The 26,393-nt window shown below is 33.2% G+C and overlaps 1 protein-coding gene and 1 long non-coding RNA gene across 2 annotated transcripts in view; one reads left to right on the top strand and one right to left on the bottom strand.

Annotated features, from left to right (window-relative positions):
• LOC105484626 (uncharacterized) overlaps window positions 1–26,393 on the top strand; it is a 540,758-nt gene that overhangs the window by 415,071 nt on the left and 99,294 nt on the right. The gene's annotated exons all lie outside the window — the stretch shown is intronic.
• LOC105484946 (regulator of G protein signaling 21) lies at window positions 110–26,193 on the bottom strand. Its single transcript, XM_024793631.2, has 5 exons — window positions 25,869–26,193; window positions 21,659–21,722; window positions 19,565–19,626; window positions 14,875–15,041; window positions 110–1,457 (listed from the first exon to the last, which is right to left on the bottom strand). Exons 1-5 carry the CDS (start codon window positions 26,191–26,193, stop codon window positions 1,254–1,256), a joined length of 822 nt encoding a protein of 273 aa, XP_024649399.2. The 3' UTR covers window positions 110–1,253.

Here is a 26,393-nt window from a genome sequence, read left to right as displayed (position 1 = left end):
GTGTAGCTATTTTCCACTAAGTGCACCTTAAGGCACATTGAATGCTTCACAACCAATTTCTATTTATGTCTTCTTTTAAAGAATTTGCAAATGTACAGGGAATATTCCATTTGCATACATTTAAATGTTTATTTTTCATGATGAAGGGGAGACAAAATTTTGTGTATCAAATGAGTAGTTTGTGAAAACATAAAATAAGCCATGCTATTTTTCCTCCATTTTTTAATGTTCAAACAATCTAAAAGTAGAAATACCAATACAGATAAATAAATCTGTGCAAAGAAAATGGAAACATGGGAGATCTGTTGAATCCTTACAGCTTCTCATATTGAAATGAAATTATTCATATTTGTCACAGGATATTTACATATAGAATTAAACAATTTTAGGAACATCTTAAACACATTTAAAAAATTGTTTGGGTTTTATAAACAAGTATCAGTGCTGAAGGAGTGAATAGATACTTCCCCACAACTGAGTAGATAATGTTGCAAATTTTTAAATTTTATGACTTGCTATATATTTCATCTTATAAGGATTTATCCATGCTCCTTAGTCTTCCACTTTCTTTTACATTTCTGTTAATATAAGAAAATCAGTATTCCCCACCCTTGAGGCCTTTTTCATACATAACTCATCACATTTCATATGTGATGCCATTGAATTGAGCCAAATGATATATTTTAAAAAACTTTAGTCTATGGTGCATTCAAGACATACATATAAATGTGTATACATTTCTGTGATTTAAAAAAAAATTTGAGAGGCATAGCAGTTTCCATAACCAGCAAATTATTAGAAATAGTTGGAAAGAAATTGTAGGAAAAAACCAGTTAAATATGTTAATTGAAGGCTTGTATTTTGGTTCAGAAATTCTCTTTTTACAGAAGTGAGTTTTTTTGAATAAAGCAATGGTATTTAAAATTGTGTATATGATGCTCAAAAGTCTTTCCTACCACGTGAAGATATGTACAATTTCTTACATTATAATGTAATAAGAGTATTCAGTTTTGGTTTAAGACTATATTGTATCTCCATAAACTTTCTTTGTACTTCCCCTGTAGGAGATTAAGTAGCTGGTAAAGCAAATACGTTCTAAACAAATGAGTTAGAAATTCAGGCTTGATGTATAAAACATGGGTAAAAAATGTTTTCTAAATCCTAAACAAAACAAAAGACAATGCATTGTGCTTGTGTATTTAAAATATTGTAGCCCTGAAGTACAGTGACTAATTAGTTAACTTTTACCTTCCTCACAAAAAAGGGAGCCATTTTTTATGATTTGGAACCTGTTGGCTATTTACCAGTTTTTTATAAATCTCTGACTTTAGAAATCGAGGGAAAGAATCTTTGGCCATGAGGCAATAGATTAATTTCTGAGCCTCATCAAAGCATTTGAGCGTTGGTTCAGCAATATTCTTTGAGATGAGGTCTCTGGTGCTGAAGTCAATGTTAATCTGTAGAAAATAAGGTTGCATATCATTGGATTAGTTTAATCAAAGAATGTATAGTATATACATACATATTATTTGAAATTCTTTCTAAACACAAAGCTAATCGGATGCAAAACAGCAGAAAGGTCATGTATTCATTTTCTAGAATGCAGAATACATGCTTAGTTTAATTATTTTTCCTTGCTTGAGAAGGGTAGCATTGACAGGAAACAGTGGTAAAACTTTATTTTGAGATTTATTTTTTAAAAAGACAAAGTGAAAAAGCAAGTAAGACATTTTGCGACTTTACATTTTTTCACCTACCTTTTGTTTTCTAATACTTTGACCTGAGTACATAAAATGTCATTTTCATAGGCAGAACTATTACTAGAATTTATTAGGTTTGATTATACCAACTCATTCCCATTCTCCATATTTTCCTTTGTTCCTTACAGCACTGCTTTTCTTTCTAATTTGTGTTTCTTTTTGTTTGATAAATGGATCAAATAACATCCCCTCTTCACTGATTCCCATCTTTCCCAAGGAACATATATCTACATATAATCTACCTGTTTCTTTACCATTACCACACATAGGCATTTCCAGTGAGGTCTAATGGAGATCTATTATATTCTATTCTATATTCTATATATTCTCCAAACCTTTTTGTGGAGATACTAAGATCCCCACATATTCCAGGATATATTCTGAGAAGCAGAAAAGTTTATATCCAAGTTATCTAACTTAAACTGAAAATAGTCATGAAGTTCAAAAAGGTTTTTTTTTTTTTTTTTTTTTTTTTTTTCTTTTTTTTCTTTTGCTCTTATCACCCGGGCTGGAGTACGATGGCACAATCTTGGCTCACTGCAACCTTTACCTTCTGAATTCATGTGATTCTCCTGCCTCAGCCTCCCTAGTAGCTGAGATTACAGGTGTGCTCCACCACCCCTGGCTAATTTTTGTATTATTAGTAGAGATGGGGTTTCATCATGTTGGCCAGGCTTGTCTTGAACTCCTGACCTCAGATGACCTGCCTGCCTCGGCCTCCCAAAGTGCTGGGACTATACAGATGAGCCACTGTAGCCAGCCTCAGAAGAGATTTTAATCTTAAAATTAAAAGCTCACCATAGGCGGATTCTGTATCTGTCTTATTCATCATTCTGTTTTCTAGCACTTAGCAGAATACCTACCACATAATAGTCAATCAATAAATATTTGTTAAATGGAATTTAAATGTCCCTTGGCAAAATGCAGGAGATGGTAAAAATGTTAGAATTTTGGATTCTGGAACTATAAATGACAATTTATGGTGCATTAAATTGAGGTTAAACAATAGACATAGACACCTGCAATCAAATTACTCCTCAGCTGCTTACTTGCTGTTTGTATGAGTGAAGTAGTTTCTATAATTTTCTTACATCTTCAATTTCCATAGTGTAAAAGAGAATAGTAATAGCACCTATCTTAAAATGTTTTAAGGGTTAAATGACATAGGAATATCAAACTATTTTAATATTATTATTCTAGGAAGAAAATAATAAAGAAAATAAGTAATTTGAAAAGAATCATCAAAAGGCCACTATTTGCTCATAGATCTTTCCTTTCCTTTGGGACTTCAGCTACTCAGTGATCCCAGAATATACCTCCACTTTTCTTCCTTTGATTACCTTCTTGAGTCCCTCATCAAAGTTCCAGAACAAGTACCAAAATAATCTTAAAGGCCTGAAAACCTGGAATCAGTTGCCCGTTTCTCATACAGGAAGATGCTGCAGGGCAGTGGAAACACTTGGGGATCCTTTTCAAGTCTGTCCTCTAACACTTACGGCTTTGGTGACCTTGGGTGAGTTACCTTAATATTTCCAAGTTTCTGCTTCTTTAGTTTTAAGCTATTGATAGTTTTTGACCCAGTGATATAAGAATTAAAGCAGGATGATCCATATATTTATTATTTCACAAAAATTATGAGTGTCTGTTATGTACAAGATGCTGCTGTATTTGGGGAAACAAAACCAACAACTAAATAAATGGTGTTGTTTTAGATTTAAAGTTGAAAGATAAGAAGAAGATGGTGCTCTAAGAATCTGGGGAAAAACACTTAGGGTAGAAAAAATAAACAAATAAACACAGAGTCCCTAATGCAAGAAAAAAATTGTTAGGTTCTAATGAGCCACTACACCTGAATAGCTGGAGTGCAGGGTGTAAGCAAGGAATTTTTGTTATAAAGTTGTAAGAGGAGATCCAGGCCAGGTCTTGTAGAGCTTGTGTGCTATGTTCAGGACTTCTTATTTTCCTACTAGAAGCAATAGAAAGATACTGAAAGGTTTTCTGCCAGGAAGTGGAATGATAACTTATATAATGAACATATATAGTGTCCCATAGTGGGAATCAATAGTGGCTATTATCAAGATCTTGTAGCAGTTTTTAAACATCTACTATAGTCTGTTTCATAAACTTACCTGGTGTGGGAATATGAGAATATATGTAGCCTGTTTCCTCAATTAACTATATTGTTAAGTCTTTAACAGCATCATCTGTGATTTATTTAACTTTGTATCTCCCCTAGTGGTTAAGCAGAGGAACCTAACCTGTTTAGACACTCATCAAGGGAGTTTTTTTACTGACAGTATGGCCAAGGTGTGCCTGCCAAACAGTGCTAACTTATTATTATTACTGTTGTTGTTGTTGTAACTGAACACCTATAATAATTCCTCATTCCCTATTTAAAAAGTCCAAAGCCATGATTTTGGCATTCATGTCCTTTACAATGTGATACCTACTTACATATTTCTTCTCTTCTATGTGTACCCTGTATTCCCATCAAGCTAGACAATTCCACTTACATTTCTTGTATATTCTTACTTTTAAACCTTTCTCATAATATCTCAATCTAACTGAAAGTCATGCCTTTTATCCTAAGTCTTTCACAAGTCTTTTTGTCTTTAAGGCTAAATTTAACACCTAACATTGAAGTTTACGTGTGGATTTTTTTTTCTTTCTGATCTGTCAAGGGATTTTGCATTGCTTAGATGATATTTACATTTCGAACATCCTTTCTTATGCCTCGCACACTATAAGGACTCAATAAATACATGTATAAGCAAGTGAAAAAATGGTTCCATATTTGTTCAAAATCATGTTTAAATTTTAGAGAGAACTCTTCAATTTCAACATAATAATGCCAATTAATATTGTTTTTGAAATATATTAACCTTGTACTTCTGACCTATCCTTGCCATTTTTCTGATTTGCCTATTTTCCTACCAAGGAACTGCCAGCATCAGCAATTGGTAGCTAAGTAATGAGAAGGTGTGCTGTTCTCAGGAGATAATCAGTAGTCTTATAAAGCTGTGTCGTGGCAGTTCAGCTTAATGTCAGTGACAAAACATCACACCCACATGTTTGTGTAAATGTAATTATATTTCTTAAAGTCGTTCAAGCTAACGTAGAAATTGTCTCTGACACCTCTCTTTTCTATGATCACTTATCTTGTGTGTTTGTGTGTGTGTACATGCACATATGCATATAAATTCTTTCTTTTATTTTCTAATTTCACAATGGTCTTTTTAATTCTCACTCTTATTCCTCCAGCTTAGGGCTTTATAACCAACATTTTCCCTAAGTTATGGAATTTATAATTTATCTGATACCTCTTTTTACAGTATCTTTCCCTTCTGAACACAATAGATAATATTACTAAATCAGTTTTAACAGAATATAACTTTTATCATATAAAAGTTCAGTTGAAAATCCATTATTTTCTATAACAGAAAACTTAAACATCTCACTGTGGCATTTGAGATTCTTCACACCCTGACTTGAATATGTTGTTCTGAAATCAACTTCTACTTTTTCCTATTGATATACATAAATTGGACTACTTTCTCTTCCCAAAGTGAATATTTTACCTAAAACTTTTGTTTACACTGTTTCACCATCTAAAATTGCTTTTGCCCCCAGAATTATATCCTGTACAGATTGTCTTCTACTTTTATCATTTACCTTAAGTTGAATATCCTCTGAGAAGCCTTCCTTGTTCACAGAAAGTCACTATAATTTCTTTTTTATTATATTCAGTGTTGGTTTTAAAATCTCCAGAAAATTGGCCAGGCATGGTGGTTTATACCTGTAATCCCGGCACTTTGGGAGGCTGAGGCAGGCGGATTACCTGAGGCCAGGAGTTAAAGACCAACCAGGTCCGACATTGTAGAACCCCATCTATACTAAAAATACAAAAATTAGCCAGGCGTGGTAGCGGGTGTCTGTAATCTCAGTTACTTGGGAGACTGAGGCAGGAGAATCACTTGAACCCAGGAATTGGAGGTTGCAGTCAGCCGAGATCGTGCCACTGCACTCCAGCCTAGGTGACAGAGCGAGACTCTGTCAAAAAAAAAGAAAAAAAATTCCAGAATTGATTTTTTAAACAGATTTGAATACAAAAGCTTCTGATAATGTTAAGTATTCAATGTGATTATCAGAGAAAGATTTGTTACTACAGATGAATTCAATAGTTCATGATGTGGAATTAAGATGTCTTCTATTTTCTATCTTTTCTCTATTTCTTTTACTAATTTTTTATTCTCCCAGGTCTTTTAAAAATATAAGCAGATCATATATATATTCCCCAAGTTCTGCCTCAAGTCTTTTCTTTCTAGACTTTTTCCTTAGTGACTCTGTCTTCTCCCATGGCAAAGTATTTTGAACAATACCATCAGCTCTAAAATAATAATAAGAGTACTTCAAGATGATTATTTTAACTGTAAATAATGTTGTTTTAATTAAACATTAGTACTGATGTGCTAAGTTTTCATATGGCCACTTTATGCTAAATATCACACACCCATATAAGATGGATAATATTATCCTTTTTTGGTGGTGTTGGGGGGAAAGTCGTAACATATTTTGGAAAGCTATCTATTTTATTTTTAGTAATTTTTTCAATTTATTTACTTGGAGCATTTATGGAGTAGGTGCTTAGAAACTGTGCTAGGATTTGAAGATAAAAGATGATTAAAGTAAAAAGTCAATCAAGAAGACAGATTTTGAAACAGTAACCCAAAAGAAAAAATTGCTTGAAGAAAAGCTCTAAGGAAGAGCTTTCTGAAGGAAATGAAATTTTAAGCTGATTTTTCAAGTAGTATTATGATAGTGAAATATTAAAGAGGAAACTTGCACGTGGAATGGTAAACTGGAAGAAGCCCTGTGGGTTTTGAGAAGAAAGGTAAATCACAAAAGGCATAAAGGTGCCAAATCATGTAGGACATTGTAGGTCTTGTAAGGACTTCTTTACTTATTCTGAGGCCAATGAGGAAAATTTTATGTAAGGGACTAATGTAACCACATTTTTGAAAAAGCACCGCTGGCTCCCATGTGGTGTAATAGCTGGCTGTGGGTGAAGGAAAGAAAAATTAGGATACCACGCCAGAAGATCAGGCGGACAATTGATAGTGAATTAGGATTGGTAATGTCACAGAGAATAAAGGGAAGTGCATAGATTTCAAAGCTATTCAGAAAGTAGAATGAATAGGACTTGTGATTGAATAGTTATGAGCTAGCGCAAGGCAGAACATCTTTTTAAGAATAACTGGATATTAGAAATAATCTAAAGAAAGAGATGATAGAAAATGCTGATGGATTGAATATAGGGTATATGAGAAAGAGAAGAACCGAGGGATGACTACAAATTATTTAGCCAGAACAGTGGAAGAACAGAGTTGTTATTAACAGAGATAGAGAGAACTTGGGTTGGAGAAAGCTTCGAGCATGAAATCAGGACTCATATTTAAATTTGTTAAGTTTGAGATTCCCTTTTAAAGCCATAGAACTGGAAGAGATCATCGGGAGAGTGAGTATAAGAAGAAAATAGATGAGGAGTGTCTCTTATTATAATACATGTTGGATTATGAGTAGAAACAGGAAAAGAAATGGTGAAAGAGTAGTCAGTAGGGGAGAAAGAAATTCAGTCCTAGAAGCCAATTTAAGATATTTCCTTTAAGAGGGAATCCTATATTTTGTTAAATGCCCCTAGAAGTCAATTCTGGTGATGTATGGAACTATGCTATCAAGAGTGCCTTATCTTTTCTTTTCAACTCCCTTGACATTTTAGTAAGATAGATATACATATCTTACTAAATAATATATGTAACTTACTATGTGTGTATTTTTTTATATATATATATAGAGAAAGAGAGAGTTATATATATAGAGAGAGTTATATATAACTGTGTTTCTATATGTAACTGAAATATTAAAGAGGAGACTTGCACATGGAATGGTAAACTGGAATAAATATATATATATATATACACACACACACATATATATAAATACACACACATACACACACACACACATGTATTTCTTCCTTCTTCCTTTAATAGAGTCACTCCTTGGGACATGTCCGTGAATTGCACTCCCAACCCAACTCGGCACTCCTCTCAAATGTGATTTTTGGTTGTATTCTACCAGAAGATACTTGGATGCATTTCTATCTCTAAAAGTAAGGTAGAGGAAATACTGAGTTGGAAGTGTACTAAAGGTGGGACTCCATCAGGAGGTGACCCCCTAGAAACTCATACTTGGCAGTTGCATGTTGAAGGTACTCGTGAGCCGCTTGGAAGGTCCAGAGAAGCTTAGACTTTGGTGAGCATGTCAAACTAGGAACTACAGAGCATGGGCTGAACATTATATCAATTAATGAAATAAACAGTGCCTCGTGTATTTTATTTACTGCTATAAATAGCTAATTTTATTTTTTTTGTATGGATACCCTTTGGTTTCAATGACTTTCAATATTATGTCTGTGAAACATAATATTTTATTTGCTTATTTTTCAAAAGGTCATAAATTATCTTAGATTTCTGAAACCACTACACTGCCAATCTTAGAAAACAAGACACAGGATTGTGGTTCTTAGAAAATGACAGCTGAGATGTCATCACAACCATTTAGAGGCTTTTAAATCCTGTCAGTTTTGAAAAGGTCTTGACACAGCTGACATTGACAACAATCCACTGCATTAAAATGAATGACTGCTTTATGAATGATGTTTCAGGTAGTTGTGTAAAAACAATTTTATTATGAAGACCCAGGATGTTTTAATACGCATGTGATTTTTGTTAACTGAAAGTGATGCAAACCAAATTTATTTTCTCTATACCAGCAGACTTAAATTCTTTTGGCTTTCAACAAATGACTTTAGTGGAAAGAATACATTTTAAATTGTACCTGTTGGCTCTCTTGTGACCCTAATCTGTGCTTTATGTATTTTTACATAATTTGAATGAAAAGTTTTCAACTGTGCTCTCACATTCAAATTAGATAGCCTTTCCTCATTTAGAATGTATAGTGTAGCAGGAGACTGTCATTATGCAAAGGGTGTGTGCATGCATAAGTAAAACGCCTTACAAAAATGGAGCCCACAGCATCTTAGACCTCATTCACAACAGAGCTTAAAAATTACTATTCAAATTAAGGCCATCTATAATCATGTTTTTGGTTACATAATTCCTTTAATCACCACTAACACCTCAAGTATTACTTCATTTTGGCATCATTAAAAGCAAATGAATATCCTAAAATGTATTCTCAAACGTGGCTATTAAAGTTGAATATAACAAAGTTTGTAACATCTAGAAGGAATTCATCCCTGCACAAGACTGTATCCTTTTGTTGTCATTGGCTTTGGAGGCAGAAATAGATGATACAAGGTGGCAGGTAAGATTAACACCTTAAATTGGGAAAGAGAAATGAGAGAAATACAATTCAAAACCATCTTGATTAATTAGACAAGTAGTCAAAACAAAGAACTGAATAGAAACCAGATGCTTCTCTGATTTCTGTGGTGATAAAGGAGATGACACATATGAAATCATAACGTGTACAGATGGCTAAAAATAGATATACAAAAGCCGCAGCTATGCTGGAGCAGCTGAAAGGGAATCAGATTGACCTGTTCCCTTCACCAATTCCAACATGCTAAACTAAGGTCAATTTAAGTGGCACAGAGACATAAAAGTTTAAAGAACACCTGAGCCTTTTGTTTTTGAGTTGAAATGCAGAAATTATTTTTTGAAGCACAGAATGATTCTGCAGATTATTAGAAGAAATACTTCGGACACTTTTTTCCTTCTAATGTCATATTTGAATCTAGGCTTCATAATCTAAGAAGTTACACAAATTAGAATACGAGAAGAGAAACAAAACTTTTGATAGGAAGATATATTGTATGTGACTAGATAATTTTATGCTTCTGCCTTTGGCATAAACCTTCAAGTATCCCAGGCTATGCCATAAACACTTAAAATGAGTGGTAGATCTGGGGGAAGAAATTTGAAACTTAAAAGTGTGGGCTGAAGACCACCCTCTCCATGGATCTTAATGACTGCAGGGCTCATCATTTTATCTCTAAGCCTCAGTTTTTCACCTTAAAATGTGAATGAATGTAATACTCCCCTAAGAAAGTGAACATGATGAACAAATGAGATAATCTATGTAAAATCTCTATACAGATATTATGGTTTCTTTAGATCTCCTTTTCTCTTTCTCTCTCCCTCCCTCTTTCTGTGTCTCTTTCTTCTTTTGAAGGAGATCTCTACTAGAAGGAATGAATAGAAATGTGGAAATCATTGGGATCCAGAAGGTGCAGTTGCCTCAATTTATACTTGAACACACACAATACTAGGCTTCTTTCACTGCTGAACCAGTCTTCTAGGCACTGGCTAGTCCTTTGCTTGGCTCCTTTGCTTGGCTCTTCTTCCTCTTCCTCGCCTATCCTTCTCTCTTTCCATCTTGTCTTGTTTCCCTGTACAGTCAAATTTCTGGTCAAAGCTTTCCAGTTACTTCTTCGAAATATATTCCCTGATCCTCTAGACTTGGATTTTCCTGTTGCAAACTACCATCTCACCTTATATTTCCTTGTTAGGACACTCATGGAAGTTTATTGTAATTATTATTTTTTATCTAGTGTCTTCCTACCAGAATATGGGGAAGGATCTACTCAGGGACCATGGCTGTCTTTTTCTTAGTAGCACCAGCATAATGCTTAGCAGATACTAGGTATTCAAGTATTGATTAATGAACAAAAACCTAGAAAATTAACAAATAAGCAAGCACATTATATACAGAGATGATTCTGTAGTTGGGGGAGCACTGTTGGCTAACAGTCACTAGTAGAGCAGAAATACGCTACTCAAAATAACATCAACATATAGAGGAAGTGGCATTTAAAAATACAAATAAAAAATACGAATATAAAATGCAGAATACAAATTGGCATCACAGTAATAGGATAAAATACTTCTAGATGCCTATTTTCCTGGGCTTTTCTCTGCCAACAACTCATATATCTGTTTCTTCCCTTAAGACTCAGTTTAAAACTATCCTTATTTATAATGAAGGCCTTATCTCAATATGCTGCTGTCTCACTGGTATTTAATCATCATATCCTTCCAGGTAGCATAAAAATAATTTCATCTTTGTTTTGCAGTTAATCATTTGTTGCTTTGCCATTTTCTCTAGTTCTATACACTTTTATTTTTTAACCCAACTATATTGAAAGGTTCTTTAGAATCAAGCTAAGGTTTCTACTTATTTTATTTTCTTACATTTCCTTATCAAGAGCTGCCTAGCACAGCAATACATTGTGTCATACTTATGTGTTTGTTATCTGTTTTCCTCCCTAAACTGAGCTTCCCTTCCATGGAGGGATTTTATCTTGTAAGGATGTGACTAGGCTCAGAATAAAAAACATTTATTGATGTGAAAGATAATGTGACTCAATAAGCAACATTGTGCTGCATCAAAAATAAAAGTAAGAAGCCAAACACAAATATTAAGAAGTGTCTTGCACAGACCCGTGAAGATGTGCTCTCCTTTATGACTATAATTTCTTCTTTGTTTTATGAGATACAGTGTCCTCACATTTGGGAGATACATTTAAGAAATAAACATTTTGTCCTGTTTTTTTGACTTAAAAAACTACCAATGTGTTTTTTTCTGGATTGTTGATAGTGTGAAATTGAATTTATATAATTTTTAAACATTACACCATGATATGATTTGATACTATTTTCTAATTTCATAGAATGACAATCAACATTAAATTAAAAAAAAAATAAAAATAAAAATTTCCCCTTAATGACGTATTTTTCATCCTGTATGACTTTCCTTACAATATAGAGGAATGATGACATAAATATAATATATATTTAAAAGATGTTAATTTCTTAGCTGGATATGAAAATATTAATTTTTAAAGATTATTTTCTCAAAGTTAAGTAATATTTTCTTGAAAATTCAATAATAATCTGAAATTAGTGATCCAAGCTGAAGCAAAAATAAGTACAAGTTTAAGAATTTTTTTCTTTGCCACTCACACATTATTAGTATGTACAAAGTAGAGATAGTTTAAAAATATATATTGTTTCTCTAATAATTTTCTTATTTTCAAGTCACTTAGTCAAATACTTGGGTCATGATTTTGTTTTTCTGCTGTATTTTCTCCTGAAGCCATTTGGGTACAATTTATTCGATGAGCAACTCTTTTTATTTGGACCTGCCAATTTGCAAACCCATTTTTATAATATATGTTCACATTTACACTTCTCTCAAGTCTTGACATTGCTTATCTACGTATGTTCTTAAAAATATGCTAAGGTTTGTTTCAATAGTTAGTTTCAATAGCACTTATCATGACTTGTTTAAGAAAGAAAGGAATTAACATTCCTTAAAAACTGTTCTGCATGATGTAAACCCTAGATACACTATCTTATGTCTTATGTATCATTCTCATTTTTCGATGTAAATGTATTATTATGCTTTTTCAGATGAGGAAACTGAGCAGAGAGATAAATAGCTTATGACAAAACTATGCAAGTGAGGGATCAGGATTTGAACCCAGGTCTAGATAGCTCCAAACTTTAGTTTTTCTGTTACATCATACTAACACCCTATTAATTTGGGAACTGGAGAGAAGGTAACACTTTAAAGGAGAAGACATAAAATCTCATTCTTGATTTAATTTTCCATTTGTGCAAATCATATTTTCCATCTGTTGCAAATATGTCACTGAGTCTTGTCAAGTCTGCCTACCCAATACAGCTAGAATACTTCCCATCATTTCTTTATTTCTACTGCTGCCTACCTATCCAACCTCATCCCCAACTCTTCTACTCGCATTAGCAATATCAAAATGCCTGCAATTTCTGGAAAATGCTAGGGAGCTTTATACATTGGTGATCTCAGTGCTGAAATAGTATTTCTTCATTCGTTCTTTTAATAAAATATGACTCATTTTTCATGTGTGAACCACATTGCAAATCTAACTTTAACTCTCCAGGTAGATAAAATTACTCTTTCCTATCGTGCTAATAATGAACTTTAAATGAAGTTTTATTATTATATCACCTATTGTGTATTTTACTAGTTTTATTACATGTCAGTCTCTCTCTTCTTTTACTCTGTAACTTCACTGTGGGAACAGATACTCAAAAAATCAGTTTAATGAATAAACATATAATAGTATCACTATATTTAACACATAACTGATGAACTTTAGAGAAATACCTTGAAGATTGCAATTGGTATAATATATAACAAGCAAACTCCCTTTAGTAATTTGAATAGGAAACAACTAATAATAACTGATAGGAAACAGAATAAGTATTTCATATATATGTGTGTGTGTGTATATATATCAACATAGGGTATATATATTTACACTTGCATATTTTCAATTAATTTGGTACTATAGCATTTTTAGAGATACTTCAAGGAAAGACTATAATTTATTACTTGAAAAGCAGCCATCAATTTAATTATATTTTGTTTTATCAAAATTAATTAGATGGACAATCTATAAAAAGCTGTGAAGTTTTATATCCCAAAATAATAGCTATACTATTTAGTTAAATTATTACAATATAAATTAATTTTGGAAGAAAAGGTTAGGAAAATAAATAAAACTATTTTATCAAAATTGATGGTTTATGATATATTATAACCTTAAATTCAGCTATAATTAAAAGATGACATTTTGTGTTAGAAGATTTTTCACACACAATGTTTCAAAATATTATCCTAAAGCAACTACTGTTAATTAGATGAATTCATAACATAGGAAAAAATATGTCTTTCAGACCATTGTAACAATAAGTAGGATATCTTTAGGGTTAATTTCAAAGCAAAATGACACATCAATCAACCTGAAAAATCTTACATGCAACATTTTCAATTTTCCAGCATTATTTATTGATTCTTAGATGATGACTTGAACATAAATGTTGAAATAGCTCCACAGGAGTTAAAGTTCTTTATCCACCCCCATGAATTCCAGGCCATGTTTCAATGGTTCACGTGACTATTAATGTTATACTAGACTAATATATGCTGCAGTAATTAATATCTATCTAAAACTTGAACTACTAGTAATATGGTAACTAACTTTGTCTCATATTTTCTGAAAATGTTTGCATTTCATCGAGTCTATCTTTTTTTCCTGTGAGTACAACCATCCTCTCTTACCATGAATCCTCATTTTGGATTAGAATATATAGTAACTGTCACTTATACAGATATCAACATTTCACCTCTGTAGGAAAGATGACTAGTAATAGTAGTTTGTTTGGTACTAGTAGTTTAATGGAGCTTCCTGTTTGTAGGTTACTTATACATTAACACTCTTTGTTTATGTAATATATTCAGCAAGAAATCCAAAGCAGTTTAGAAATGTCAATTGTTTAAATTTTACAGTTAAAATTTTAAAAGGATTCGAAAATGATTATGGTTTTGGCTCTGGAAATTAAATCAACTGTAAATGAGATATTCCACACATAAAACTCTTTTGGGGGCTATTATCAGAGTCATTGCAGGTTTCTCCCCAAGGCTCTTTCTAGTTTCCTGATCTTTAAGCAGTACAGGTGAGTACTGATCACTTGATACAGAGCCGCACATCTTTGGCTCAATTTTACCATCAAAGAAATAAAGGCAAGCAACATATCATTTTGTTTCAATTAATCCACACACATTAATTTGTTTTTACATATTCAAGAATGTTATCCATATTGACTTTGTCTAATTCCTAGTTTAGCAAAAGAAAAACAAGAAACTACATTGGAAATTCAATAGCATTTTGAAGTAGGATTTATATTGGGTTGACTTTAGCGCTGTTTGAGATATTAGACATTATTTTTCAAGGGCCTGAGTATTGTTCCAAAGAGACAGAAATATTAGTTATACCTAGCCCATAATAAGTGTTGAAAAATACTTACTGAATCAACAAAAAAAAAGAGAATCATCTTAAGGAACTTCTCTTGGAAGCTACTGACATTTTCTATTTAAACACATAGCGAGAAGTTGGTTATCTTTTAGATGGATTTAAGGTCTTCTAATTGGGAGCAGATTTGTTATGGGACGACTCTTCACTGTTCTGAAGTAGTTCACTCACCTCTTTAGGTGCATCAGCTTCAATGAATTCAGAATAAATCATCCTGGCTTTGGAAGCAATTTTTTCTGCATTTTTCGTTTTCTTAAAGTCTTCACAGGCAAGCCAGAACTCAACATTTTCTTCACTAAACTCTGATTTTAGAAATGTTCGAAAAGCATCTAGACCAGCTATGAAATATATGAGAAAGAGTTTTGTATAATAGCATACAGAGTAGTAATATGACCAAAATGAGTACATTGTATAGTATGAGCATTTACTGGGTATTCAGTGGCAAATATTGATCATTCCACCTAAATGTAATGTATGTTTTAGTTGCTAACTTTAGAAAACTTTATTTTGGATCAGTAATTGTTAACATATATACACACACAAAACATATGTGTATATATATATATCTATTTCTACAATTAGCTTCATTAACAAAGAACAGCTGTACTTTTTTCTTTCTGTATTTGAGAAATCTAGAAGTTATGTTTAGGAGATCTTGATGGTAGTTACCTCACAGGAAGCCCCACGGATTTTGCTTTTAAGGTTTATTGCACTAAGCTCAGGTCAAATTAATGATGTTATACTAAATTCAGGGTAAAAATATCTTTGTCGCTATGAGTTGGTGCAGAAACAAAGTATGATGCTAAAGTGTTAAATTGTATTGGTTTGGGCTTAAAGCAAAGGAGGAAGCGTTAGCTTTTATTAGTTTTGGGTAAATATACAGACCAACTCAGTCTCAAAACCAAGAAAGTAACTGGCAACATATTTGATGTGAATGCTTCTCCCCTTTATGTGGCAACAAGCAACTTTAATTCCATAAAGTAAACACAAATACGTAGGGTTTTTCTCCAATGTTGCCTTAAGCAAAACATTGGTGCCTCCCATTCTCCCTTGTGGTACCTGTTTATGGAGTTCCTCCTCCTCCTAGGTATTATCCTTAGCATGTACTTCTCCAGAAACTTTAGATCAGGAACTGCAAATGGACTCACTTATTCACAGGCATGTTTACTCTGGCTTGATTATGATATGATGCTCTTTTAAATGCAATTGACAACAGGCAGGGCTTTCAGTCTGTGATTTCCATGAGTCTCACCTCTTCCCCTTATCTTACTTTCAGTCAAATTTACACTTATATCCCTTACTCCTAAAGATATTTGATATTGTGACCACTTGTTTAGACCCTTCCTTCTCTATTTTCCTCATCAAAATGGGCCAGGAAACATTCTTCTTTGGTATACCCAGAGCTTATATGAGAAGGTAAGTGCCTCTGGTTAGACAACAGGTCAGAAAGATCATTGTCATATTCCCACTGTGGACAAAACTAAACCAATACATTTAGGTCATGTTATTCAGTGTCACAGTTTGTACCCTTTTTCTGGCTGTCTCTATTTTGAGAATGTATATCTCTCTGAGGAGTAAAACATGTCAGCACTTTTGCCACTCAGAGAAATTTGCCTTCCAAAATGTTGGTGGTTTACTCCTCCACCTGCCAGGGAGGACCCCTTTGCATGTGCTCCAAACAGCTGCTCCTTTCCTGCAGGCGGAGAGAGTTAATCCTTCAAGTTCCAAAGTACAGGAGGAGTAAGTTTATGGAAAAGCAGGGGATAGGCCAAATTGGCTACAGAAATAGAAAACAATGAGAAAAGTGAATGAAAAGAGGCTTAAGTTCATTGTTCATGGGTTGCTGCCTGCAGAATGTAAAAGTGAAGTTTATAAAGATAAAATAGAAAAGGACTTTCTGGAGCAGAATTAAAGTGTCTAAAAACACTGTATTAAAATAGATTTAACGGATTTTTTTAAAAGTTATTTGAAATAAGTTTGAAATAACAAGTCATTGCAAAAGGTTATCAGGTACCAATTAACATTCTTGGTTGAAATACTGGAGAGTGTGGATGCAGTTAATATATGAGCACTATATAAAAATTCAATTAACTTCACGTTCCTTGCATTTAAAAATACATTCAAGAAGTTTCTGTGACACCAATTTAGGTTATAAAAATCCTCTTAGTAACACTCAATTAAAATTTTTCTTGAATTCAGTTCAAACAATGATGAAATTTCAGAGATCTAAACAGAATTTATGCTAAGATGTATTTTTGTATAGAGAATAAAGTGTTCTTTAATAATACAGAAAGAAAGAATATTGTAGATTCATGCCTGGCAACATTTTATATGTGTATCATCAAGGCATATGGAGCTTCTCCCTAGGAGGATTTTTAAATGCATCCCAGAGAGATGGGATGTTAGAGATCAAGATACAATTATTATTTTCCCCTGCTCTCCACTTTTAACGACAGGCTACTCTTAACTAAAAATTAATATCTTTCCTCTTCCTGTAGCTTGATTCAGGACCCAATGGAACAAAATAAACAACTTAAACAACTAAACCTGGGGCTAGTTATCTCTGTCTTGAACATGATATTTTGTTGATTTACTCTCCTATACATACAGTTTGAATGTTCAAAAGATGCCAAATGATTTTAAAGTAATATGCTACATAAAATTAAACTTACTATCTGAGGGCACTCTCCACAGAATGGAATGCTTACTGGCTAGTATCAACAAAGGGTGTTAAATGGAATATGTCAGCATTATGGGGTGAAAACTAGGCTAATGCCTATGCTTAGTACATGCAAAGTATGTCTGCAAATCAACAAAAACAACTAGGTAATTTGGTGAGTCCTTTAGCTGTTTAAAGCATTAAAAAGCATTCATACTTTGCTATTTCTCTGGTATTATAAAAAGCAAAAACCAAACAACTGTTCAGATGCCTATATGACTTTTCCATTTCATGTGGGAATGAAATATAAAATTGCAGAAGATATGCAGAGGAACGAGTTTGCCTTCATCTCACCCTTCCTGCCTCTCCTCTATAGTATTGTTGTATAGACTTCCACTACTCTGAAGCCTTCTGGGTCACAACACGCAGAGATGATTCAGTAAGCCCTTTAGCAAACTTGATCTGTCCTATTAGTTATACACTTAAGGAGAAAGAAAATACGCCATTTAACACTTAATAAACTGCAGTTCCACAATCTCATCTCTTCAATATATGCTCTTAGGTGGATTCTGGAAGTTCTGTTGATTCTTTAATGTTTATACTTTAAAAATTGGTGACTTAGAAATAATATGTTTATAGTATCTAAATTCATCTAAGTCAATCTAACTTTATATATAAATAAGCAGCTGTGAAGAATTTATTCAGGTCTATTGTGTTTTATATTTTTCTAATATTCTAATTTTTATTCTTCATGAATTTAAAATAAAATGCCATTTGATTTATACAAATAATATTATATTATAAACATTTTCTCTATATGTTTCACAGTGCCATTTTTCCCCTTTCAAATGAGATAGAACTGCAGATTATTTGTAACACAAGCAGAAGTTATACCTTTTTAAATGATTATTTTGTATATAAGTTGTGTTGACTAAGATGTCTTATTAAAGACTAGGATGTTTTATTTATAATTGGCCAAAATTACCTTACTGAACCACTCTATCAATTATAAATATATATTCACACATATACATAATTAATACAAACGTATACATTTAAATATGTTTTTATATTCACTGAAAGTGAGATAACACAGTTGATATAAAGTACTTTAAAATACCTTTTGTTTTGGCCAACTGTACATATGAAACAAGTGATTTATTTAAATTTTCAACTTTTTCAACAGTTTGTATGTTTCTTTCAACTTATACCAAAGGCAGTCATGATGTACATCAAATTATAGTGAGCCAGCTGGGCACAGTGGCTCATGCCTGTAATCCTAGCACTTTGGGAGGTGAAGGCAGGCAGATCATCTGAGGTCAGAAGTTCGAGACCAGCCTAGCCAACATGGCGAAATCCCATCTCTACTAAAAATACAAATATTAGCTGGGTGTTATGGCATGCTCCCATAGTCCCAGCTACTTGGGAGACTGAGGCAGGAGAATCCCTTGAACCCAGGAGGCGGAGATTGCAGTGAGCAGAGATCATAGCACTATACACTCCAGTCTGGGTGGTAAAGCAAGACTCCGTCTCAAAAAAAAAAATATATATATATATATGTGTGTGTGTGTGTGTGTGTGTGTGTATGTGTGTGTATATATATGTGTATATATATATGTATAGCGAGTCTAGGGCTGGCACTGTGACTCACACCTGAATTGAATCCCAGCACTTTGGGATGGCAAGGTGGGTGGATCACCTGAGGCCAGGAGTTTGATACCAGCCTGGCCAACGTGGTGAAACCCTGTCTCTACTAAAAATAGAAAAATTAACCGAGTATGATGGTGCATATCTGTAATCTGAGCTACTCAGGAGGCTGAAACAGGAGAATCGCTTGAACCCGGAAGGTGGAGTTTGCAGTGAGCTGAGATCATGCCACTGCACTCCAGCCTGATTGACAGAGTCAGACTCTATATTAAAATAAAATTAAAAAAAAGAAAAGTTAAAGTAAGTCTAAGGAAATGGAAAACTTCACTTGCTAGTTTGAATTTTCCTTTTGTTTTAATGTACAGAGTTCCTATAAACTTATTTTAGACCCAACTTGATTCCATTTAGATTTTGGATTTTTATGAATTTATGATCATTAAGAATTTTATACTTCATTGACTAAACTCATACTTTATGATATGTTACCAACTTTCAGAATTTAATTATTTATATTTAATTATTGTATTTTTAAGCTTATTATTAGTTAGATCTTACCTTGGTTGGCTAAAAGTGTGTCCATATTTTCAGACCATGTCATTGCTTCCGTAGTTTGTGACCTGTAGAAACAGCATCTACCCTTGACAATAGCATTGTGATCTTTCTCTTCTCTAACCAATAGTAATATCTGAGTTATGTGTATTTTGAATTACGTCATTCAAATGAACTTCATGCTGCTAATCAAATAGTCAAACGTCAAAAAATTATATAGTGCTATTTACAGTAGATAGCTATGGTGACATAAATTGGGATGTAATTGGACATCAGCAAATTATTAATCTAGCTAACAGTGTTAATAATATTTGAAAATTCTTAAATTCTAATAATGGCATAAGAGATTGGTTCTGTGGATCAATGGTGAATTTCTTTTCAACTATGAGTATTTTTTGTATGTATAAATTAACAAATAATCATATTTGTTAATTTATGTGACATTACTCTAGTCAAAATTTATATTAGCAAAGGTGATGAATAAACTACTTTCTAAGTTTTTATGGTGTAAAGATTATTTGATAATTATGCATCTCAAAAAAGTTCAAAAAAGTTTTAAGAATTTCTAGCATGTGATGAACTTGAAAACATTTTGTTCATAATATTTCAAAAAGTCTTTACCTACTCTGAGGCAGCCTTTATTTCTCTTTAGACTGGTATACTTCTAGTTCTGAGCTGATTTATTTAAATCTAGGAATCTGTCAAGACAGAGTAATATCTTTTCCAAAGCAGTCGAAAAATTTATAGACTTAAGTCTTCTGAAGAAGGTTACTTTTGGGGATGTGATGTAGAAATAATAAATCAGGTTTAAGATAGAAATTTTCTGAGATGCAAATATACATTATTCCTCTTAATAAATAAACAAAGATCCTGATGAAATAAGCCCCTATTCGTAGAAAGCATCTACTGCCCAGAAATAAAACCACATTGGATTACGTAGCTGTGATGTGCAAATAACTTAGTTGTGGAAAGAGAGGGTCCAATTTAAAGTCTGTGTTGAAATTATCAATAATAAAATAGAGAAAAACTCATATATCGCAATTCTTATAAAACTTTTGTATTTGCACGGCAAGATGATTAATCTTAAATATGCTAGTGTGAAATGATTCCTTTGCTTTTGTATTACTTCTTTAATTTGCTGCAGTTTTTATAGTTTTTCCTCTACTGATGCAGTTGTAGTTGCATCTTCAGTTAATAATGGTCATCCTCATTGAGGACACACAGAGAGGGCAATATAGCTAAGAATTCATTTTACTATTTTCCATTACTCACATTTCCAATCTCAAATTTCCTTCTCCTGTTGTAAGCAGCTGACTTTCCTTTCTTCTTTGACTTACTAAATCTTGGGGACACAAATTACCTGTGAAACCATTTGGAAATAGTGTTTTTTTTTTCATTCAAGTGGACACAAAATTTGGGTTGTTCAGTTTCTGTCTTTCATAAATGGAGGATGAGACACAATCCTACATTTAATTTTACCTTGAAGAAATTTTGTGTACTCTATAGCCTGTTACTCAAATAAGCTTATGTTATATTTCATGTAACTCAAATATTAGATCTTGTAGGAATTCTAAAGTTATATGGTCACTTAAAATACATATGCTTAAAAATATTCCTGTTTGTATACTAAAATTTGGTTCCAAGCAGGGTATTCAAATTAAAGCTACTTAGACCTGTGGAACATATGCTAATGAATAGGATAGAGAGGAGTCTGGCTATGCAGAATGCCCATTTTGAATGAGGAACAGGCATCCAGGAAAAAACAGTGAAAAATAAAATCTAGACAAATTCATTCAAAGATGAACATTTATATTCCCATTAGTATGTAAGTTATCTGACGACAGGACTAAATGTTATTTTCTAGCACCAAGAACAGTGTTCCTGGTCTATGAAATATTAAACATATTAACAAACAATAGATGACCAAACCCCATATATTGACACATATTAAAGCCTTCAGTGGAAGATGGTAAATGTCCTCCAAGATGCTGATAAATTACAATGATAAAAAGTATTGAAAGGTATAGCTAAATTGTATTAGCTTCGAAGACATAGGGTGTTCTGGGCAAGAAAAGACAAAAAATAATGTGAACACATCACTGGATCATCATGAGGTATGTGAGGTTGGAGAGAATGACCGACATCCATTCTAGAAGGCAGTGTCCTTTAAGGACAGACAGGTTTTACTTAAGCCAAAAGCAAAAAGGCATATTCCATGAAGATCTTTTTGGATATAAAGGAGTATTTATAGAATGAAGGTGTTTGCATAAATAATAGCTATTTATATTGTCTTCATTAATGTAGAGAAACAGTAAAAGAAAGAAAGCAAAGTGGGGGAGATGGTGTAGAACCAAGGATAAAAGAAAAATTCCTAATGTTTTGAATTACAGAGAGAGGCTAAAATGTTATAGATATTTGATAGATATAGACATGGAATACTATAGATAATAGAACTAGGGATATGGGCATATCCTAGTATTAATCAAGGTCCACAAAATGCTGACATTGTTTTAAAGAGAAGAAATTGCCCATCAGCTCTGAAGGAGTACCTCTGCTGGTATGTAACAATGCCTCGAATGCCCTCAGTTCATTCCTTCAGAGCCTATTTCTTATCCAGAAGGTTACATTTTGACTATCTGAGATGTTGAAAGAGTTGGAGGTAACACAGCATTTACTTTTCAGAAATTAGGTGAAATGTAACTATTTTAAGGAGTAATGCTTGTTTGTTGCCAGTTAAAATAGTAAAATTTGGGGTTTCTTGTAATTCTGTGGAAGAGCAAATTGATGGTATCTATGAATAAACTAAATACATTATTTATAATAGCACCAAAATGCACAACTATGTATTGGATGTTTACAATGTATACCACATTGTGCTAAGCATATCATATACTTTATTTCATTTAACCTTGAAAATAATAGTCTGTTTTATTCCAATATTACCAATGAGTAAAGAGGCTCAGAGATACAAATAAGTAGTGCAATATTCCACAGACAGTAATGGCCAGAGTTAGAATTGAAACACAAGTGTGTCTGCTTTAACCCAGATTATTTCATACTTCTTAAATAGATAAGTTAATACATATATGTTTGTACTTAATTCATGTTTTATAACATTTATAATAACTATCTGAAAAGTTATTTTTTCTGCAATAGAGATTTATCATACTTCATAGAAATATTATTTTTCCTCTAAATAATAGTTAAATTGTGGTAACTGGCTGCTCAATTGAAAGTTTACACGAAACAGAGATTCTTAAAGCTTATACACTATCAGATAAAAATAGGGCATTTCTTATGGTAGATGGGAGTAAGAAATATCATTTTCTGTTTTTAAAAACTGTAACTATATACATGTTAAGAAAGAAATCTATTGAATAAAAGTTGGGGAAAAAAGAGGGTGGTTGATTTTAAACTCTACTGACTTGGTTGACTTTTACTTGATATGTGCTCTCTGGAAAAAATGGACAATGGCCACTCCCTCATTTCTTTTTTTCTTCCTTTTATTGAGTTTTAACAGAAGTTTTGTCTGGCTCTTTTCATTTCTGTGTATATTTACTGTAAAATTGTGATGCATAATCAGAGTAAGGTTTTGTTTGTGTATGATTTGCCATGAAAAGTCACTGTGTATCTGAAGCCAAAATTACACTTAGTATTTCATGGGGTTTTGGCTGATTTCCTTTCTACTTTCTTCATTAAGCAAGTGCCATCAAGGCCAGCAGTACCCATATTATATGTCCAGAGAAGAGCCAGGCCAGATGGGAACTGCGTGAAAGCTACCAGTTATCTTGCTAATTGTGCCAGCTAGAACCAGTTGTATTGCATTAAAAAATGTGGAATCCAACAACTTAGCTGTTCACACTCAATTAGCAGTGTGCTGGAGAATGGAAAATTCAAGCAAGGAGTCCATGTGCTCCAGGAAGTAACAGCTGCTTCCTTACCCAGCCCTTAATATCCATGTAAAAATTTTCAATAAACATTGTGCTAATAATTTTTGCAAGGATCATGTATATGTTATGTCTCTAATCCATCTCATAATTTTTTAAAAAATTACATAAAGAAAGCACAATGGTCTCTCTCCACTTTATAACCTTCCTTTAGCCCACATAAAGAATAAATTGCAAAAGTAAACCACAAATTCTTGATATGTTTTCGAAAAGAAGAAATCAATAGAGAAAGGAGAAAAAATCAGGAAGAAAGACAACAATTAGTGTATATATCATAAATGAAGTAAATAAAACATCGAGACTAAAGAAGACTCAAGTGTTTCATTTGTACATCTTCGGAGATAAAAATAGCTGGAAACGGCAACTCACTTCACTGGCATTTTTCGTTCCACTGTCTGTCACAGATGATGCCGAGTTTCTCTTTCTGACTGATCTTCAAGCTGAAGGTAATGTGACAGCAGGAACATTACAATTAGTATGCAAATGCCTATTCCCTGGGTTACAAATTGGCATTCTTTAAATCCTGCTATTCTCAGCTTTTTTGTTTTTATTATTAACTTTTCATTGGTCAAAGCACTTAAACTTCTAAGTAATAAATAACTCTGAATAAATGTGACATTTCTCTGAGTCTGTGGCATAATTGAAATAAATTCCATCTGAAAGTTTGTTTTCTGAAGTTCATATTCATCTGCTTATAAGACAACTATTGTTCACAGGAGGTTAAATCAATATATATTAAGATATACATATTTGAAATATATATATAATTAATATTCACCTTTGAGTCTTTAATCTGCCTAAAAGATCATTTTGTTTTCCTTTGTTCTTTGATTTTCAGAAAATCTGAGGAAGGCTCTACATCTAATATACTTATCTTAAACAACTATATATGTTTAAGCAATTTTATTCATGAGCTAAAATGTTCTAATATAAGACATTGCAGTTTTCTTTGAAATTTATGCAGGTTTTATGGCTTAATAACGTATATTTCTCTCTTTTAACCATGGATGTCATGTCATTTTATGCCAATATTTATGCAATGCAATGTTTAATGTAATAAGGCTAATATATTTATCAAAACAAAGACCATATATTGGCAATTTTAATTATAGTCAAAGTTTTATAACTTCATGCTTTGTCAAGCTTTTATCTCAATGTAATACAGTTCTTTGGTAGTAAAATTCAACTGGTATGTGTTTATGGCCTTCAATGTCAATTAAAGACTATTGAAAGATTGACAGTTTTTCAGGTGAGAGAAAGAAAGGAGTCAGAAGAAGGTAGAAAATGTTCTTCTCCTTGACTTAGCATGGAAGTACCCTAGTTGGTCTATAGAAATGGCTAGTATGAGTGGCCCTGGACTAATGAAACTGAGAGAAGAAGAAGAAATGACCTAAAAAGTCAGTGTATCATTAAGAAGGGAAATCATCAATTAGCTCAATCCCTTTTGTTAATTCAAGCTCCATTAAGTAATGTTCTGATGATAAGCAAAATCTGAATCATTAAACATATTTTGACTTTTTGTTTTGCTCAGGGGGGATAATGAAGTATTAATTTTATAATATATGCTTGAAAATAGTACAGTTTGGAAAATACACTGTCAAAATTTAAAGACCCTCTTGGTAAAACAAAAACATGCACAGTCCTTAAGAAATAGGAGCCAGGGATAGGCTTACTTTACATTAAAATGTTAAAACAAAAATTTAAATTTCTATTTTGAGTTTAGTGCCATTGCAAGCATGCTTTTTCTCATAAATCCTTCCACAAACCACAATTATTACTTGTTTAGTGTGCACTTCCCATTCCTTTCAATCTTCTTTTCATTGTTTAAAAAACAACTCAGAATTAGATTTTATTTATCAAAAGGAATCATAATATAATGAGCAGGTGAGGAAATAAGCTTTCTTATTAGGTGGAATGATGCTTTATAGCATTCAATGTATCTTGACAAAAGAATGCCATATAGATACTGTTGAGACATCTAAATACCATCAGCTTTCAGTCCAATGAGTTTAGGCTCCATTCTCAGAACTTATGCCCGGTGTGATAAGCTAAGTATACAACCCTCCCTGAAAAGATGTCTGTGTCCTAATGCCTGGAACATGTGAATATAGTACTTCTCTTTTGAGAAGTTGATTATCCTAGATTATCCTGGTGGACTGGGTGTAATTATAAGGGACCTTTTTAGAGGGGAGAAAGGAGGGTTAATGTCTAGTAGTAGGATATTTCAGGATGAAAACAAGATGTTGGAGTGAGGTGAGAAAGGGTTAAGAGTCAAAGAACGTAGGTGGCCTCTAGAAGCTGAAAAAGGCAGGGAAAGAGGTAGTCTCCTCAAAGCCTCCAGAAGCAGCTGACCATGCTAATACCTTGATTTTGACCCAGTGAGACTGATTTTCGACTTCTGGTCCTGATATGGGTTGGCTGTGTCCCCACCCAAATCTCATCTTGAATTGTAGCTCCCATAATTCTCAGGTATTGTGGGAGGTACCTGGTGGGAGCTAACTGAATCATGGGGGCGGTTTCCCCCATACTGTTCTTGTGGTAGTGAATAAGTCTCATGAGATCTAATAATTTCATATGGGGTTTACCCTTTTGGTTGGCTCTTTCTCCCTTGTCTGCCGCCATGTAAAATGTGCCTTTCAGCAGCTGTGATTGTGAGGCCTCCCCAGCCAGGTGGAACTGTGAGTCCATGAAACCTCTTTTTCTTTATAAATTACCAAGTCTCAGGTATGTCTTTATCAGCAGCATGAGAACAGACTAATACAGGTCCCCTGGACTCTGAGATAATAAATGTATATTGTTTAAGCAACTAAGTTGGTGGCAGTTTTTTACAACAGCAATAGAAAATGAATACATCTAGGGAACTCCCCTCTTCAAAACCCTCCTTAGAA

Source organism: Macaca nemestrina, chromosome 1 (assembly GCF_043159975.1).
Source record: "Macaca nemestrina isolate mMacNem1 chromosome 1, mMacNem.hap1, whole genome shotgun sequence".
NCBI lineage: Eukaryota > Metazoa > Chordata > Mammalia > Primates > Cercopithecidae > Macaca > Macaca nemestrina.
This window is presented reverse-complemented; position numbering and strand designations above follow the sequence as displayed.